The sequence below is a fragment of the Giraffa tippelskirchi genome, chromosome 11 (assembly GCF_054371585.1).
Source record: "Giraffa tippelskirchi isolate mGirTip1 chromosome 11, T2T-mGirTip1v1.2.pri, whole genome shotgun sequence".
Lineage (NCBI taxonomy): Eukaryota > Metazoa > Chordata > Mammalia > Artiodactyla > Giraffidae > Giraffa > Giraffa tippelskirchi.
In genome coordinates, this window is record NC_137285.1 from 135,993,721 (window position 1) to 136,011,054 (window position 17,334).

The window sequence follows — 17,334 nt, forward strand, 5'->3', positions numbered from 1 at the left end:
GCGGGGCGGACAAGATGAAAGGCGGGTCTGGGAGGGCCTCACTGACCCAACCGCGCAGCCTCCGGGCCGGGAGGCGGGGCCAGCTAGGTTGGAGGCGGGGCTAGAACTTGGCTCAGAGGCGCGCTGGCCTCTAGGGGGGCGTGTCCCCGGATGGGAGGCGGGGCATGGGCGGGCCTTGATGACTGGGCGATCAGGCTGTGCTGAGGGCAGCCCAGGAGAAGGCCGGGAAGATGGCGGCCTCCTGGAGGCTAGGCTGTGACCCGCGGCTGCTGCGTTGCCTTCTGGGCTTTGGCAGTCGCAGAAGCCCAGAGCTGGTTAAGGGGGCTGCTAGGTGGTCTGTCGGCCGTGGAGCTAGTTGGAGATGGTTTCACAGTACGCAGTGGATGCGGGGTGAGTGGCCGGGGCTTGCTCAGCTTCTCTGTACCTGAGCAATGGGCCTGGGGCAGGGGCTTTTTGATCGAGGGCCTGCATCTCGGTGTGGAGGCGCCCGGAGGTCACCGTTCCCTAATCCTTTTTTCTGGGAGAGGGCCTGCTGACGTGGTCTAGTGCTTGCCGCAAAGGGCTTTCTTGGAAGCTAGGAGAACTTGACTCCATTACTGGCCGCCTGGCTTCTTCGTGACCTTGCCTTGGAATTTGGGTTGTGAGGCCTGTCTCAGGCCCCTTCCCAGTCATATTTCAGGTGTCTTTCGAGTTGACTAATTGCCCAAGTTTGCTGACATTCAGACGTCATCGTTAGCTGCTTTTATTCATTCTCCTGATCCGTCTCAGTTCGGAGACCTTCGAGGCCACTGGGATTGCTCTACGCCAGGACTGGTGAAGGACCTCATTTGTAAATGTCTAGACATCATCAGACATAGGTCCAGAAGAATGTTTTAAGCAAAACATGAGCTTGAAAGAGTGAAAATTTAGGGGGGGAATCTTACGAAGGTGTCGACTTAAAGACACAACGTAAGAGTTGTGAGTTTAAGTTTTATTCGAGGTCTTACTGAGTTTTATAGCCCGGGAGACAGCCACTCAGCTCTGAGGAACTACTCTGCAGAGGTGGAGGTGGGGGGGTGGGGGTAAGCCAGATTGCATATAAATGTTTTTGGCTAGGAAATGCATGCAGTCAAACGTATACCTTAGCAAAGATTACTGCCGATCATAACAGATATGTCAAGTTAATGATTTTAATGTTTATTATCTTAGTGTTTTTCTATGGATGGGGAGATGTAAGAATCTAGGGTTATTTAAATTTTTCCTGGGATGTGCTTTGAACTATGCCTGTTATCCAAAGCAGAGTGCTTCATCTTGAATTCCTCTCAGGTCTCACTGTTGCTGGGCAACTGCAGTGAGTTGTGAATTAACCCTTGTGGAACTTGGGTAGTCCTTGAAATTCCTTTTTCATCACAAAATTTATTATAGAAAGTTGTCATTAAACACAACACAATTCTCCCAGTATTTAATAGTTTCCAGTGTAGTGTGCCAGGCATTATTTTTCTTTACAAGAGGGGGCGAGTGCATACTGAGCATGATGTATAATTATTACCTGCTGACCATTCAATTCCTCCATATGATGAATTGTAATATAAAAAATTTGGCGTAGGCATTTGCCTCCATATTCTGAGCTACTTGAGGCCCAGAAAAAAATGTTACATGAAGTTAATGGCATGGTGAGTGCACTGAGATTTTAAGATTTAAGAGAACAATTTTAACTTCTTCAGCCTAATGTTTCATAGCATTCCCTGTCTTCTTTTCCCCCAGTTGGTTAAATAATGAACTTTCCTACAGCTGCCAGAGATTCTGTCTGGGGTGGAACTCAGCAATCTACATTTTACAAACAACCTTTGGTGAATTTTCATGTACAAAACATCAACGTTTAGTGTTTGATGGGCTACATTTTGCGATTTGCTCTCTTAGAAAATCATGAAATGTTAAAAGCTCACTGTTAGGAATAACTGAGAAAGAATGTTCTTATTAAACAGTTCCTTTTGAGAATCTTTGAACGTTTTAAACTCTACTGAGAAAGGGAGCAAGTGTTGCATTCTCAAAAATGTGCATGCCATTTCAGGGGTTTTGCTTAGACCCTACTCGACAGTCCTTATCTGAGGCATCATGACATTTTACCTACCCCCCAACACACTGTGAACAACTTGTCTATCTGCTTGAACTTCATCTGTAAAGAATCCTAGGAAAGCTGTGTTAGCTTCCTAGCACCTCCCTCTTTGATGTATACAGGACCCTGGTGATTATATTGGGCCTGCCTCAGTGATCTTATTTCCCTGTTTCAAGATCAGCTGTTCAGTGGTGGTCCTCAGGAGTTTACCTGGTGAGCCAGTGGTTAAAGGACTTCCCCCGTGGCTCAGCGGTAAAGAATCCACGTGCAATACAGAAGCTGCAGGAGACACGGGTTCTATCCCTGGGTCGGAAAGATCCTCTGGAGGAGGTCATGGCAACCCATTCCAGCATTCTTGCCTGGAGAATCCCACGGATAGAGGAGCCTGGTGGGCTGCAGTCCATAGGATCACAAAGAGCTGGACACAACTGAAGCGACTTAGCATCCACACATGCACACACACCGGTGGTTTAGACCACGCTTCCACTGCATGGGGTGTGGGTTCGATCCCTGGTCAGGGAACTAAGATCCCACATGCTGTGCAGTGTGGCCAAAAAATAAATGAATAAAAAAATATGCTAAAGTCATTTAAATTTTTTTGGAAAAAAGGTCAGCTGTTGAGCAATTCTAATCTCTTTTTCAGCCTTAATTCCCTCTTGCCATGTAACATAACATATTCATAGGTTCTGGGGTTACAACATCTTGGGGGTGGTGGGGCACAGGCATTAGTCTGTCTACAGGGAAGCTGATGACTATGTTATTGGATAGCTGTAGGTTATTTGGAAGCCTTACATTTTCTTTCTAATGCTTAGCCAAAATTTGTTTTCTGACTTTTCACATACAGGTTTTTGTTTTGCTATGATAAATATACATGACATTCCTTGAACTATTTGCTTTACAAAGCATGGATTACGAGGTGTTTATTGGTTTTTCTCGAGCTTGGTAGAAATTGTAGTTTCATAAAACTAAGCAACTATTTGGTAGTCTATAGACTATGAATTTGACACAATTATTGAATTATTTCCTCTTTCACTTAACTGTCAAGGATTTAAAAATCAGTTGTGAAGTCACTTGGAGTATTGGTTTCTTTAAAAGGTATTTGTTGGCAGCATATATATGAATTATAGCATATGCCATGTGCTTAGCCCTTCTTAGAATTCCTTATTCACTTCTCACAACCGCCTAGTAAAGTTGGCATTATCTGCGTTTTTATTGAATAGAAGATACTAAGGCTCAGAGAAATTAAGTGGTACTCCCAAAGCCACACAACTATAATGGTAATGAACTGAAAAGGAGCCATGTATTTTTTGATTCTGTGTTGAACAAATCCTTAATCGTTTCATTCTCTGAACTACAATGCAGTGTGTACTGAGAGGGTAGAGACTCATTCACCATACTATTATTGAGTGAAGAAATGAGCCCTAGTTGCAAGGTACCGGGTAGCTGCTAAGAAAGTGGTTGGCCTGCTGAAGGAACAGATTCTGTGTATTCAGGCGCATGGCCCATCTGGTCATGCTTCTGGAGATGGAATCCTGTGTTCTGTATAGGCTTCATCCTTTAAGTATGGGGAGGTAAACAACAAGGGCATGGTTTCAGGAGTGTGTGTAGTGAGCTCTGAGGGGCTAAGTTCAGGATGATAAGGGAGAACATAAGAAGGCTTCTGGAGGCGGCAGCCCTTCCAGGCTGAAAGAGTAGCAGACATCAAGGCCCAAAGGCTAGCTATGATATTTACAGAAGTGGCAAAGCATTTGTAAACCATTTTTCATCACACCCTAGGCATTTAACTTTGAAGAGTTTCCAGTGCTGCCCTTTCAGAGAAAATGGCTTAGTTTGGAATTAATTAATAATTAATAAGATGTTAATACTGTTGGTTTTAAGTTGTTTCTGAGGAATAACATGTTGAATGTAGAATAACATGAGAGGAGGAAAATAAATGAGGTTCAGTCTTTGTAGTGCTTTGCCCAATATCTGACTATAGGCCTTGCGTATATAGATGTTAAATAAACATATCTGGGGAAGCTAAAAATCTCGGAAGTTACATTAAAAAAAACAGGTCTACAGTATTGCACGTTTGCAGCCAGTGAACCAGTCTGTGTCATTTTAGGAGAAAATTAAATTTATTGACAACATTTAAAAACTAGGAACTTTTAGATAAACAGTCTAAATTTTTGTCTTCCTTTGAAAATTTAAAGTGAGGACCTATATGGTGACAGACGATTGAGACTGAGTAATGACTCTTCTCTTCAGGTAGGAAATTATATACTTTCTAGTTGACCATTTTCTCTTCTCTGTTACCTCTCAGCCAGCAAGACTGAATGTCCTTTGAAATTTGTCATCACCTCTAGTTGTTCTTTTCTTGTACTCTTATCTCCATGGAAAGCAGAAAACGAGAGATAGTTTAGGAAAAATGGGAAAGGGCAGTGCGTGCGTATGTGTGTGTGTGTGTGTGTGTGTAAAGGAAGAAATTTATTGTAGATTTAATATGAAAAGCACGACTGGATCTGAAGAAACTCACAAGGTGCTGCTAATCCACTTCTTTCTCCTGTTTCTACTAAGCGTCTGAGTTTTTGATGGTGGTTCTATAACAAGGAGAGGACTTCTTTGTTAAGAGTCAGTGGTTTGGCATGTTGACCTATAGTAGACTACCAGACATTTCTTAAGCAAAGATGGATTTATTTGGGATCTGCGGAGAAGAGCAGTTTGGGGTCTGCAACCATGGGGAGCCACATGCTAATCCCTACAAGCTCAGGGAGGAGAACACCTAATACAGAGGGGCAGAGGAAGGTGGGAGGCTACAGTAAGCAAAGAGTCCACGGCTTTTCATTGGCTGAGTACTCGCCAGGAAAGAAGAGGAATCAGTCTTCTCCCTGTTGGGCTTTGCAGTTATCACAGGGTATGAGAGGTCCCCCTTCTGGTCTCCCAACTCTATTTAATTGAAGTTTCTGTTTATTAATTTTGACAGTTATTTTTGCCAGAGTGTAAATACTGTTTTAGGCCTGGCTCTAATTAAATCTTTCTACACTTATATTGATGAGACTATTACTGTTCTTTGAGTTGTTTAACCATGGAAACAAGACATACAGACTTGCTGAAATAAAGATAGGATTTCTTAGAAGGGTACACCACCAGAGTGTCTGGGCCATATCCATTTCTTGTAGGGCTCCTATTGTCTGCTGTCTTTCTCTGATTTATGTTGGTTTTCTCCACAGACTTGCCAATCTACTTACTCATGGTTTTTCTTTCTGTCGTGTCAATTTGCCTTGCCTTCATGCTGATGCCGTTCCTTACATTCGTTGCTCTTTCAGTTTGGTTTAGGCACACACCACCATTTTTGTGATCTAATTCCAGATCCCCTGGGCAGAGAAGCTGATGACCCAATGTAGGTCAGTTGTGGTATAGAACACAGGGTTGATTCCATCAAAGACAGCAGTTTGGACATTTTCTTCAAAAAGGAAGTGTGAGTTGGGAATCAATGCTATCTGTTATTCTGACTACTTGATTAGAGTAGAGTAGTGAAGTCCTTCATTTTAATTGTTTTGGGGTTAAGTATTGACTAGAGAAAATGGATGATCAATTAAACAAGCAGAATAGCCTACTCAGTAGTTAAGATCTGTGGTCATCTAAGGAAAATAAAAAGGGGATGAATGAGACCTTAGTAGAAGCAGCAGCAGGAGAATCTGGTAAGATTTGGATTATCGGGAAGTACTTAGTACGCATTGCTTTAAAACTTTTCATTCACAATCTGGAAATGTGATATTCCAAGGAACCATTACATACTGAACATTCACTATTTGCCAGGCTTCATTTTAGATTCTTTTCAAACTTCCCTGGTGGTTTGGTGGTTAACAGTCTGCACACCAATGCAGGGGACACAGGTTCGACCCCTGGTCGGAGAACTAAGATCCTACAGGCCACACAGTGCGGCCTGAAAAAAAAAGATTCTTTACCTCTATCACTTCTAATCATAAGAACCATGCAAAGGTTAGTTGTGTTTTATGGATGAAGAGATAGTCTGTGAGGTTTAGTGGTTTGTCCAAGGTTAGTAAGTGAATGACTACTTTGGAACTATGCACATGATAATATACAGAGGAAGAAAAGAGAGCCTTGCTTGTTGGATATCTTGGAGTAGACTGACTTTGACTAATCATGAAGTTGGGAACTATAGACTGAATATTTGTGTCCTCCCCAAATTCATACACTGTAACCTGATGGGCAATGAGAGGGTATTAGGAGGTGGGGGCCTTGGGCAGGGGCCTGGGTCAGAGTGAGGGGCGCCCTCATGAATGGGGTGCCCTTATAAAAGAGGCTCCAAAGAGCTGCCTCACCCCTTCCACCACGTGAAGACACCATGAGAAGGTGCTCTCGGTGCTCCAGGAAGTGGGCCCTCCTCAGCCACTATACCAAATTGGCCAGCATCATGATCTTGGACTCTCCAGCCTCCAGAATCGTGAGAAATAAATGTTGTTTTTAAGCCACCAGTCTCAGGTATTTTCTCATAGCAGTCTGAATGGACTAGGACACTAGGCATTGGGCTCATCAACTCAGGGCACGTGTTTATAAGAAAGGGTTACAGCCAAACAGAATCGGGTCTCTGCCAGCCAGAAAAATTGGTAAAGTGGGTTTGGAAATAATACGTAGCATTTATTGAGAGCTTACCATTCCCCTTTCTCAGCCCTTTATGTGAATTCACTCAGTACTTACGACAGCTAATGCTGTGCTCTGGTGATAGAAATCTAGTTTCAACCCAGGCTGCCTGACACCAAAGCTGGTTCTTTCCCTAACCACAGCCTTCTTCAGTGCCAGGTAATAACTTGACTGCAGACATCAGCAGAACAGTCAGCGTGCTGAAGTTTTGTTCACTCTGTATGTTTTAGCGAACACCTGCTTTTTTTTTTTTCGATAGGTGAGGCATTTGAGTAATATCTACATTATGAAATGTTATTTCAGTAACAGTTGTGATGGCTTGCTACTGCTGCTGCTAAGTTGCTTCAGTCGTGTCCAACTCTGTGCAACCCCATAGACGGCAGCCCACCAGGCTCCCCCCCATCCCTGGGATTCTCCAGGCAAGAACACTGGAGTGGGTTGCCATTTCCTTCTCCAATGCATGAAAGTGAAAAGTGAAAATGAAGTCGCTCAGTCATGTCTGACTCTTCACGACTCCATGGACTGCAGCCTACCAGGCTCCTGCGTCCATGGGATTTTCCAGGCAAGAGTACTGGAGTGGGTTGCCATTGCCTTCTCCTGTGATGTCTTAAGTTATTTTAAATGACTTAAGATACTAACATTCTAGACTGTGTATAAAGGATATTAGGACCATTCAAGAGTTAAAGTATATGTCAATGCCCTCTCTGTAAGTTTCTAAGATGATCCACTCTTGAATATACATTATTGTTGTCTTGAGCATCAATTTGCCTTTATGACAAAATGTGTAAATCCCCAAATGAACATATTAGTCATATGTTCATTCTTCCACTACACTCTGGAGTGGTGATTTCTTTTTGCCTTTGTTCCAAGATTGCAAAATTAAATGGGATTCATGTAGAATTTAAATTATCTAGTTTAATACCAGGAAGACCAGTGCTGCAAGCTGAAACCTCTTCTGAAGTGTTTGGTTTATTTCACTCAGGAAATGGTTCTTCAGCCATACTGACATACCTTCAAATCACTGAAAGTGAAGTCTCTCAGTTGTGTCCGACTCTTTGTGATCCCATGGACTGTAGCCTACCAGGTTCCTCCATCCATGGGATTTTCCAGGCAAGAATACTGGAGTGGGTTGCCATTTCCTTCTCCAGGAGATCTTCCCGACCCAGGGATTGAACCCGGGTCTCCTGCATTGTAGGCAGATGCTTTACCATCTGAGCCACCAGGGAAGCTCAAATCACTGGGTGGGTACTAAGTGTTTGAAGGAATCAATAGGTTCTGTAAACAAAGTGGAATGTATCATGCCTCTTTATTTTTTGTACTTGGTAAGCAGTCCATTTACTGTAGCTGGTGGTCTACTAGATATTTTCCTGCAATCACGGTCTGTCTTGTATTAGCAAAACATTTCTAGGGAAAAATTAAGGTTGGTAAATTTATAATTCAGGAGTATTTCTTTGGGAATCTCTTAGCACTGATTTTTTTAGGGGGGTATAAATCTATTTGAAAACTGAAAAACTCTATCACTTCTTCAGAAAAATACATAATTTTATATGTGATTCCAGGGAACTTGTAGATCTCCCTGTAATTTATGATGCCACCTGGTCTCCAACCTGTTACCATGAACATTTTGATTATTTCCTATAGAAAATATTTGTGCTACTTTGCAAGGGTATTTATCATATCTGAGAACAAGAAAGGTGTTAGGCAAGAATACTGGAATGGGTTGCCATGCCCTTCTCCTGGGCATCTTCATGACCCAGGGATCGAACCCAGGTCCCCCACATTGCTGGCGGATTCTTTACTGACTGAGCCCCAAGGGAAACCCAAGAATACTGGGGTGGGTACCCTATCCCTTCTCCAGGGGATCTTCCCAATCCAGGAATCAAACCAGGGTCTCCTATATTGCAAGCAGATTCTTTACCATCTGAGCCACCAGGAAAGCCCCCCTCTCTGCTCGTGCTGTTCGTTCAAATGGAGTGACCTGCCTGTGGTTTGAAATTTTTCTTGTTACTTAATGCCACCCTCCTAAATCTTCTTATATGGTCCTGTCAGGGCATGGATGACACTCCAAAAATGGGTAATTTGAGTGGAGTTTAATAAGTGAAGTTGCTCAGTCATATCCGACCGCATGGACTATAGCCTACCAGGCTCCTCCATCCATGAAATTTTCCAGGCAAGAGTACTGGAGTGGGTTGCCGTTTCCTTCTCCAGGGGATCTTTTTGACCCAGGGATTGAACCCAGGTCTCCCACATTGCAGGCAGATGCTTTACCATCTGTGCCACCAGGGAATAAGTGACCATATTTGTGAACTTAGGGTATAGAGATGGCACGGTACTAAGGGGCTTTTTGAGTAAGATTCTGTGATCACCCTCAGCTTGAAGAGGCATGGACAAGGAACACTTCATGGACTGGGAAGTGGGGAGCCTTTGTGATCTCCGATGGAGCTGTGCCCTTCAGTTAAAGGATCCAGCCAGGTCAGGCGACCCATAAGGAGGAAGCTGAGGAAATAACCTGACCTCACTCTCCTCTCTCCTTTTCGGTCTCCTTATGCTGCCTATTGGTGGAACCCAACTGGAGGCCAAAGCAAGGAAGCCTATTAGTGTGGGGGAGGGTTGACGAATAGATCTGGAAGGGCAGATAGGAGACACCTCGCAGGCCCACCTGACTTACACCCGTTAGTCATTACACCTATACCTCAGGTTTAACACTGATGCCATCAAATACTGGCTCATGTGTATGTATGTGGCAGGTCTCATGCTAAGAGGGGAAGAGAGTGAGTGTAGTTTCTACACTTGGAAGAACCAAACGAGGTTTCCTTGGACTGTTTCCCCGGCCAATGCTTTGCCAAGAGCAAGGACAGGCTCTTCATAACTTACCTGATTTTTAACAGGATTTTTCTGTCTACATTTGAATAGCTGAATAGGAATCAAGGCTATGTAGGCTTTTAGGGCACTTTTTATAGGAAGAAGAATGTTGTTTTTGAAGAAGAGGCATCTAATTTGGATTTCTGTTTTGTTTTGTTTTTTTTAACTGGTACTCCTAAATCAAGTCATCCTTGATTCCTAACTTTGCCATGCCACATCTGAACTACCAGAAATTCTCACTGGCTCTACCTTTAAATGTAACCTGACCACTCCTCACCACTGTTCCACCAGCTAGCCTGACCAGGCTACTAGCACCTCTAATCCGGTTTATTGCAGGAGTGTCCCAGTAGATGTCCCTGCCACACCCTTCTTGGCCCGGTACAGACTGTTCTCCCTGCAGCTTTCAGAGTGTCACGTTTAAATTATAAACCAGGTCATGTTACTCTTCTGCTGAAAACCCTCCAAGAGCTTCTCAGTAATCTCAGAAGAAAATCTGAAGTCCTTACTGTGGTTTACAAGGCCCAATATGATACAAACCCTCCACCTCTAGGACTTCAGCTCTGACCATACCTCCCCTGACACTGAGTCCACTCTAGCACACCGGCTCCCTTGGTGAATTCTGAACATACCAAGTATGCTCTCGGCTCATTGTTGTGCTTGCACTTTCCTCTGTTTAGAAGGCCCTTCTGTCAGAGATTTGCATGGCTTCTTCCATTTGGTTCTGCTCACTTTGTCAGAGAAAGGCTTCTCTGATCAACCAGGAAAATTGTTCCTCCTCGGCAACTGGGTCCCCTTACCTTCCTTACTTTTCTTAGAAGGATCTGGTCCTTTACATGCTTTTTCAGTCTCAGGACAAGTATTCTAAGTCAGTAAAGGAGAACAGGTAACACGTTCATGGATATCTTCACTTAGTATTTAAAATCCCATTATTTTAGCTTTATAGTTGTGACCATCTCAAAGCATGTGCAGTTTTTCTTTTCTTGTCAGTTATATCCTTGTGAACATAGCTATGCCTATGGCACTGCAAACAAGTTCAGTATTTTTATTGTGTTTATTTCTTTTACTCAAAATATTTTCATGCCTTTTCATTGCTATTTATATAATGCAAACCCATTAACCATGTACTAAAGTGTACTGGAAGGTACTGTGGCTATGTACTATTAGGTAGTAGTCCCAGCATACTTTTTTGAACTTCCTTGACCCACTTTTCATTTTCATTATGTCCTACTCTTTAGCCAGACTAAGCTATGTTTCCTTCCTCTTTGTTTACATATGATGTTTCCCTGTCCTGGAATATCTCTGTTGGTCCTTCACCATTTTTTATTTGCCTGGCAGATTTTTTTTTAATTAAATGTTATTTTTTAATTGTAAAAAAATATATTAAATTTACTATTTTAACTATTTTTAAATGTATAGTTTCCAGGGCATTGAGAGTGTTTACACTGTTATATGGCCATTACTGTGGTCTCCAAAACTTTTTCATCATCCCAAACTGAAACTTTGTACCCATTAAACAGTAACTCTCCATTCCCTCTCCACCCAGCCCTTGGTAACCACTGTTCTACCTCCTCTCTGAATTTGCCTGTTCTAGGTAGGTACCTCATTAAAAATGGAATCATAAAATATTTGTCTTTTTGTATATGGTTTATTTCACTTAGTATAATGTCTTCAAGTTTCATCCATGTTATTGCAGGTATCTGAATTTCATCCGTTTTGGAGGCCGAATCACATTTTATTGGCTGTATATACCACATTTTGTTTATTCATTCATGTATCAGTGGATACTTGGGTGGTTTGCACGTTTTGGCTACTGGGAATAGTGCTCCTGTGAACATGGTTGTGCAAACACCTATTCTTGTTCCTGCTTTCATTTCTTTTGGGTATATAGCCAGAAGTGAGATTGCCTCATCAAATAAATGATCATTCAATGTTTAATGTTTTGAGGAACCATTGGGTGGTTTTTCCACAAAAGCTGCATTGTTTTACTTTCCCTCCGGTAGTTCACAAGGGCTTTTAATTTCTCCACATCTTGCCAACATTTGTTTTCTGTGTTTTTGATAATAGCCATTCTAATGAGGGTGAGCGGTACTAGCACACAGATCAAGATTTCCTTTCCTGATCAGCTAGAATCTCGTCTCTCAGCTCTTTGGCATTCTGACGGCACGGTTATCTACTACCCTCTAGTGCTTGTATGAGAGAAGGCAATGGCACCCCACTCCAGTACTCTTGCCTGGAAAATCCCATGGACGGAGGAGCCTGGTAGGCTGCAGTCCATGGAGTCGCTAGGAGTCGGACACGACTGAGCGACTTCACTTTCATGCATTGGAGAAGGAAATGGCAACCCACTCCAGTGTTCTTGCCTGGAGAATCCCAGGGACGGGGGAGCCTGGTGGGCTGCCATCTATGAGGTCGCACAGAGTCAGACACGACTGAAGTGACTTAGCAGCAGCAGCAGCAGTGCTTGTATATTTGTCTTGACTTCCCATTCAAACTATAATCCTTTGAGGTCAAGATTCTGGTCTTCTATGGGTTGAGGGCTAGGACAGCAGGAGCTCTGTAAGCATTTGTTAAATGCCTCGTTTGCCCTTTCGCTTTAGTAGGCAGTATTATGACAGCACCACAGGAGGTACAACATCTTCCAATGACATTAATGAGAATTTGGTTTTCAAATGCACCATACAGTTAAAGAGTTCAAGAGTTAGTGTACTTTAGCAATGAGGACAAGGCTGGATAAGGTAAAGAATAGAAAGGGAACCTTCAGGTTTAGGTTGGGAAGGTGAGAGGAACCTGTAAATCTGTCTCTCCTTACCTGAATGAATTGTGAAGTAAGATATTGTCGTGTGTGTGCTGGGGGCGGGGGGGGTGGTGGTCACTTCAGTCATGTCCAATTCTTTGCAACCCTATGGACTGTAGACCACCAGGCTCCTCTGTCCATGGGACTCTCCAGGCAAGTATACTGGAGTGGGTTGCCATGCCCTCCTCCAGGGGATCTTCCCGACCTAGAGATGGAACCCATGGCTCTTGTGTCTGTGCACTGACAGGTAGGTTCTTTACCACTAACCACCTGTGAAGCCCAGGACATCATCATATATCTAATCAACTGCATGCTTTCAGAGTTCATCCTCTTAACCATCTCTGTGTTGCCTGTTAACAGCTAACATTTTTTGAGACTTAACTTTTTGCCAGGCCCCATTGTAATGACATATGTAACCTTATTTAGACCTCTTTATTTTATAGAAGAGGTAAGTAAGGCACAGAGTGACTGGGTAACTTGAAGGTGGAGGGTTGATAGCTTGAACCTAGGCGTTCTGGCTCCAGTGCTTCTCAAAATCACACCGGTATGCTGCTGCTTGTTGCAGTTTTTTTTTTTCTAATTAATCATTTTATTTGGGCTTCCCTCATGGCTCAGATGGTAAGTAATCCGCCTGCAATGTGGTAGACCTGGGTTCCTTCCCTGGGCTGGGAAGATCCCCTGGAGGAGGGCATGGCAACCCACTCCAGTATTCTTCCTGGGAGAATCCCATAGACAGAGGAGCCTGGTGGGCTACAGTCCATGGGGGTCTCAAAGAGTCAGACATGACTAGCAACAAAGCACAGCTGCTGCATGTTTTAATTAATCATTTTATTAAATAATAACTTATTTTAATATAGTAGTGCATATGTATAGTTTAAATAGGCAAATGATACTAAAAGGCTTATGGCAACACAGTGGATCTCTGACCCATCTTTTCCTACTCCCCTAGTTATCTTCCTCCTTAGAAGCAACAAGTTTTGTCTCCTAACTGTCCTGTGGCATTTGCTCATCTCTCTATGTTATATATTATCTGTGGATGACTTCTGATCAGTCATCCCCCTGTTTTACCTCCCCTGTTCTCCCAATGTAGTTATTTTGCAATTCTTAATTAAATCTATATTTAGTATTTACACCAACCAAGTATGCTTAACTGAGAACTGTCTTGTATCATCCCATATTATGACTGTTACCTTTCTTGGCTACCATGTGAGATGAGTGCAATTGTGCGGTAGTTTGAGCATTCTTTGGCATTGCCTTTCTTTGGGATTGGAATGAAAACTGTCCTTTTCCAGTCCTGTGGCTACTGCTGAGTTCCAAATTTGCTGGCATATTGAGTGCAACACTTTGATAGCATCATCTTTTAGGATTTGAAATAGCTCAACTGGAATTCCATCACCTCCCTTAGTGTTTGCAGTGATGCTTCCTAAGGCCCACTTGATTTCACATTCCAGGATGTCTGGCTTTAGGTGAGTGATCACACCATCGTGGTTATCTGGGTCGTGAAGATCTTTTTGTATAGTTCTTCTGTGTATTCTTGCCACCTCTTAATATCTTCTGCTTCTGTTAGGTCCATACCATTTCTGTCCTTTACTGTGCCCATCTTTGCATGAAATGTTCCCTTGGTATCTCTGATTTTCTTGAATAGATCTGTAGTCTTTCCTATTCTATTATTTTCCTCTATTTTTTTGCATAGATCACTGAGGAAGGCTTTCTTATCTCTCCTTGCTATTCTTTGGAACTCTGCATTCAAATGGGTTTATCTTTCCTTTTCTCCTTTGCCTTTAGCTTCTGTTCTTTTCTCAGCTGTTTGTAAGGCTTTGTCAGACAACCATTTAGCCTTTTTGCATTTCTTTTTCTTGGAGATGGTCTTAATCACTGCCTCTTGTACGATGTCACAGAACTATTCCCTCCATAGTTCTTCAGGCACTCTATCAGGTCTGATCCCTTCAATCTATATGTCACTTCCACTGTATAATATTTTTGCAGCCAAAGATGAAGAAACTCTATACAGTCAGCAAAAACAAGACTGGGGGCTGACTGTGGCTCAGATCATAAACTCCTTATTGCCAAATTCAGACTGAAATTGAAGAAAGTGGGGGAAACCACTAGACCATTCAGGTATGACCTAAACCAAATCCCTTATGATTATATAGTAGAAGTGAGAAATAGATTTAAGGGACTAGATCTGATAGACAGAGTGCCTGATGAACTATGGACAGAGGTTCGTGACATTGTACAGGAGACAGGACAAGACCATCCCCAAGAAAAAGAAATGCAAAAAAGCAAAATGGCTGTCTGAGGAGGCCTTACAAATAGCTGTGAAAAGAAGAGAACTGAAAAGCAAAAGGAGAAAGGAAAGATATACCCATTTGAATGCAGAGTTCCCAAGAACAGCAAAGAGAGATAAGAAAGCCTTCCTCAGTGATCAATATAAAGAAATAGAGGAAAATAATAGAATGGTAAAGGCTAGAGATCTCTTCAAGAAAATTAGAGATACCAAGGGAACATTTCATGCAAAGATGGGCTCGATACAGGACAGAAAAGGTAGGGACCTAACAGAAGCAGAAGATATTAAGAAGGGGTGGAAAGAATACACAGAAGAACTATACAAAAAAGATCTTCATGACCCAGATAACCACGATGGTGTGATCACTCACCTAGAGCCAGACATCCTGGAATGTGAAGTCAAGTGGGCCTTAAGAAGCATCACTACGAACAAAGCTAGTGGAGGTGATGGAATTCCAGTTGAGCTATTAAAATCCTAAAAGATGATGCTGTGGAAGTGTTGCACTCAATATGCCAGCAAATTTGGAAAACTCAGCAGTGGCCACAGGACTGGAAAAGGTCAGTTTTCATTCCAATCCCAAAGAAAGGCAATGCCAAAGAATGCTCAAACTACCGCACAATTGCTCTCATCTCACACGCTAGCAAAGTAATGCTCAAAATTCTCCAAGCCAGGCTTCAGCAATACGTGGACCATGAACTTCCAGATGTTCAGGCTGGTTTTAGAAAAGGCAGAGGAACCAGAGATCAAATTGCCAACATCTGTTGGATCATTGAAAAAGCAAGAGATTTCCAGAAAAACATCTATTTCTGCGTTATTGACTCTGCCAAAGCCTTTGACTGTGTGGATCACAACAAACTGTGGAAAATTCTGAAAGAGATGGGAATACCAGACCACCTGACCTGCCTCTTGAGAAACCTGTATGCAGGTCAGGAAGCAACAGTTAGAACTGGACATGGAACAACAGACTGGTTCCAAATAGGAAAAGGAGTACATCAGGCTGTATATTGTCACCCTGCTTATTTAACGTATATGCAGAGTACATCATGAGAAATGCTGGGCTGGAGAAAGCACAAGCTGGAGTCAATATTGCCAGGAGAAATATCAATGACCTCAGATATGTGGATGACACCACCTTATGGCAGAAAATGAAGAAGAACTAAAGAGCCTCTTGATGTAAGTGAAAGAGAGGGAAAAAGTTGGCTTAAAGCTCAGCATTCAGAAAACTAAGATCATGGCATCCGCTCCCATCACTTCATGGCAAATAGATGGGGGAACAGTGGAAACAGTGGCCGAGTTTATTTTTCTGGGTCCAAAATCATTGCAGATGGTGATTGCAGCCATGAAATGAAAAGACGCTTTCTCCTTGGAAGGAAAGTTATGATCAACCTAGATAGCATATTAAAAAGCGAAGACATCACTTTGTCAACAAAGGTCCGTCTAGTCAAGGCTATGGTTTTTCCAGTGGTCATGTATGGATGTGAGAGTTGGATGGTGAAGAAAGCTGAGCGCTGCAGAATTGATACTTTTGAACTGTGGTGTTGGAGAAGACTTTTGAGAGTCCCTTGGACTGCAAGGAGATCCAACCAGTCCATCCTAAAGGAGATCAGTCCTGGGTGTTCATTGGAAGGACTGATGTTGAAGCTGAAACTCCAATACTTTGACCACCTGATGCGAAGAGCTGACTCATTGGAAAAGACCCTGATGCTGGCAAGGATTGGGGGCAGGAGGAGAAGAGGACAACAGAGGATGAGATGGGTGGATGGCATCATCAACTCGATGGAGATGAGTTTGGGTAAACTCCGAGAGTTGGTGATGGACAGGGAGGCCTGGTGTGTTGCAGTTCGTGGAGTCGCAAAGTGGGACACGACTGCGCAGCTGAACTGAACTGAACTGAACTGACTGTATAATCATAGGGATTTGATTTAGATCATACCTGAATGATCTTGTGGTTTTCCCTACTTTCTTCAATTTAAGTCTGAATTTGGCAATAAGGAGTTCATGATCTGAGCCACAGTCAGCTCCCAGTCTTGTTTTTGCTGACTGTATAGAGCTTCTCCATCTTGGCTGCAAAGAATATAATCAATCTGATTTCGGTATTGTCCATCTGGTGATGTCCATGTGTAGAGTCTTCTCTTGTGTTGTTGGAAGAGGGTGTTTGCTATCACCAGTGTGTTCTCTTGGCAAAACTCTGTTAGCCTTTGAGCTGCTTTGTTTTGTACTCCAAGGCCAAATTTGCCTGTTATTCCAGGTATCTCTTGACTTCCTACTTTTGCATTCGAGTCCCCTATAATGAAAAGGACATCTTTTTTGGGTGTTAGTTCTAGAAGGTGTTATAGGTCATCATAGAACCATTCACCTTCAGCTTTTTGCATTCCTGGTTGGACCTATCTCAACGCTATTGAATAGCTATAGAGCTCTTTCAGCGGGGCTATTCAATAGCTATTGAGCTATTTCCATGCTAGCAAAGTAATGCTCAAAATTCTCCAAGCCAGGCTTCAACAGTATGTAAACTGTGAACTTCCAGGTGTTCAAGCTGGATTTAGAAAAAGCAGAGGAACCAGAGATCAAATTGCCAGCATCCGTTGGATCATCGAAAAAGCAAGAGTTCCAGAAAAAAATCTACTGCTTTATTGACTATGCCAAAGTGTTTGA

At 42.8% G+C, this 17,334-nt stretch overlaps 1 protein-coding gene across 6 annotated transcripts in view; it reads left to right on the top strand.

Annotated features, from left to right (window-relative positions):
- The first annotated feature begins 202 nt into the window (after window positions 1-202).
- The window catches only part of PDHX (pyruvate dehydrogenase complex component X), a 76,353-nt gene continuing 59,221 nt past the window's right edge, over window positions 203-17,334 (top strand). For all 6 annotated transcript variants that reach the window (XR_014069220.1, XR_014069221.1, XM_081543448.1 and 3 more), the window contains exon 1: window positions 203-390. Coding sequence is in view for 4 of the 6 variants with exons in the window: in XM_081543448.1 (XP_081399574.1) it covers window positions 231-390 (160 nt within the window). In the remaining 2 variants the exon portion in view is untranslated. The remainder of the gene's footprint in view (window positions 391-17,334) is intronic.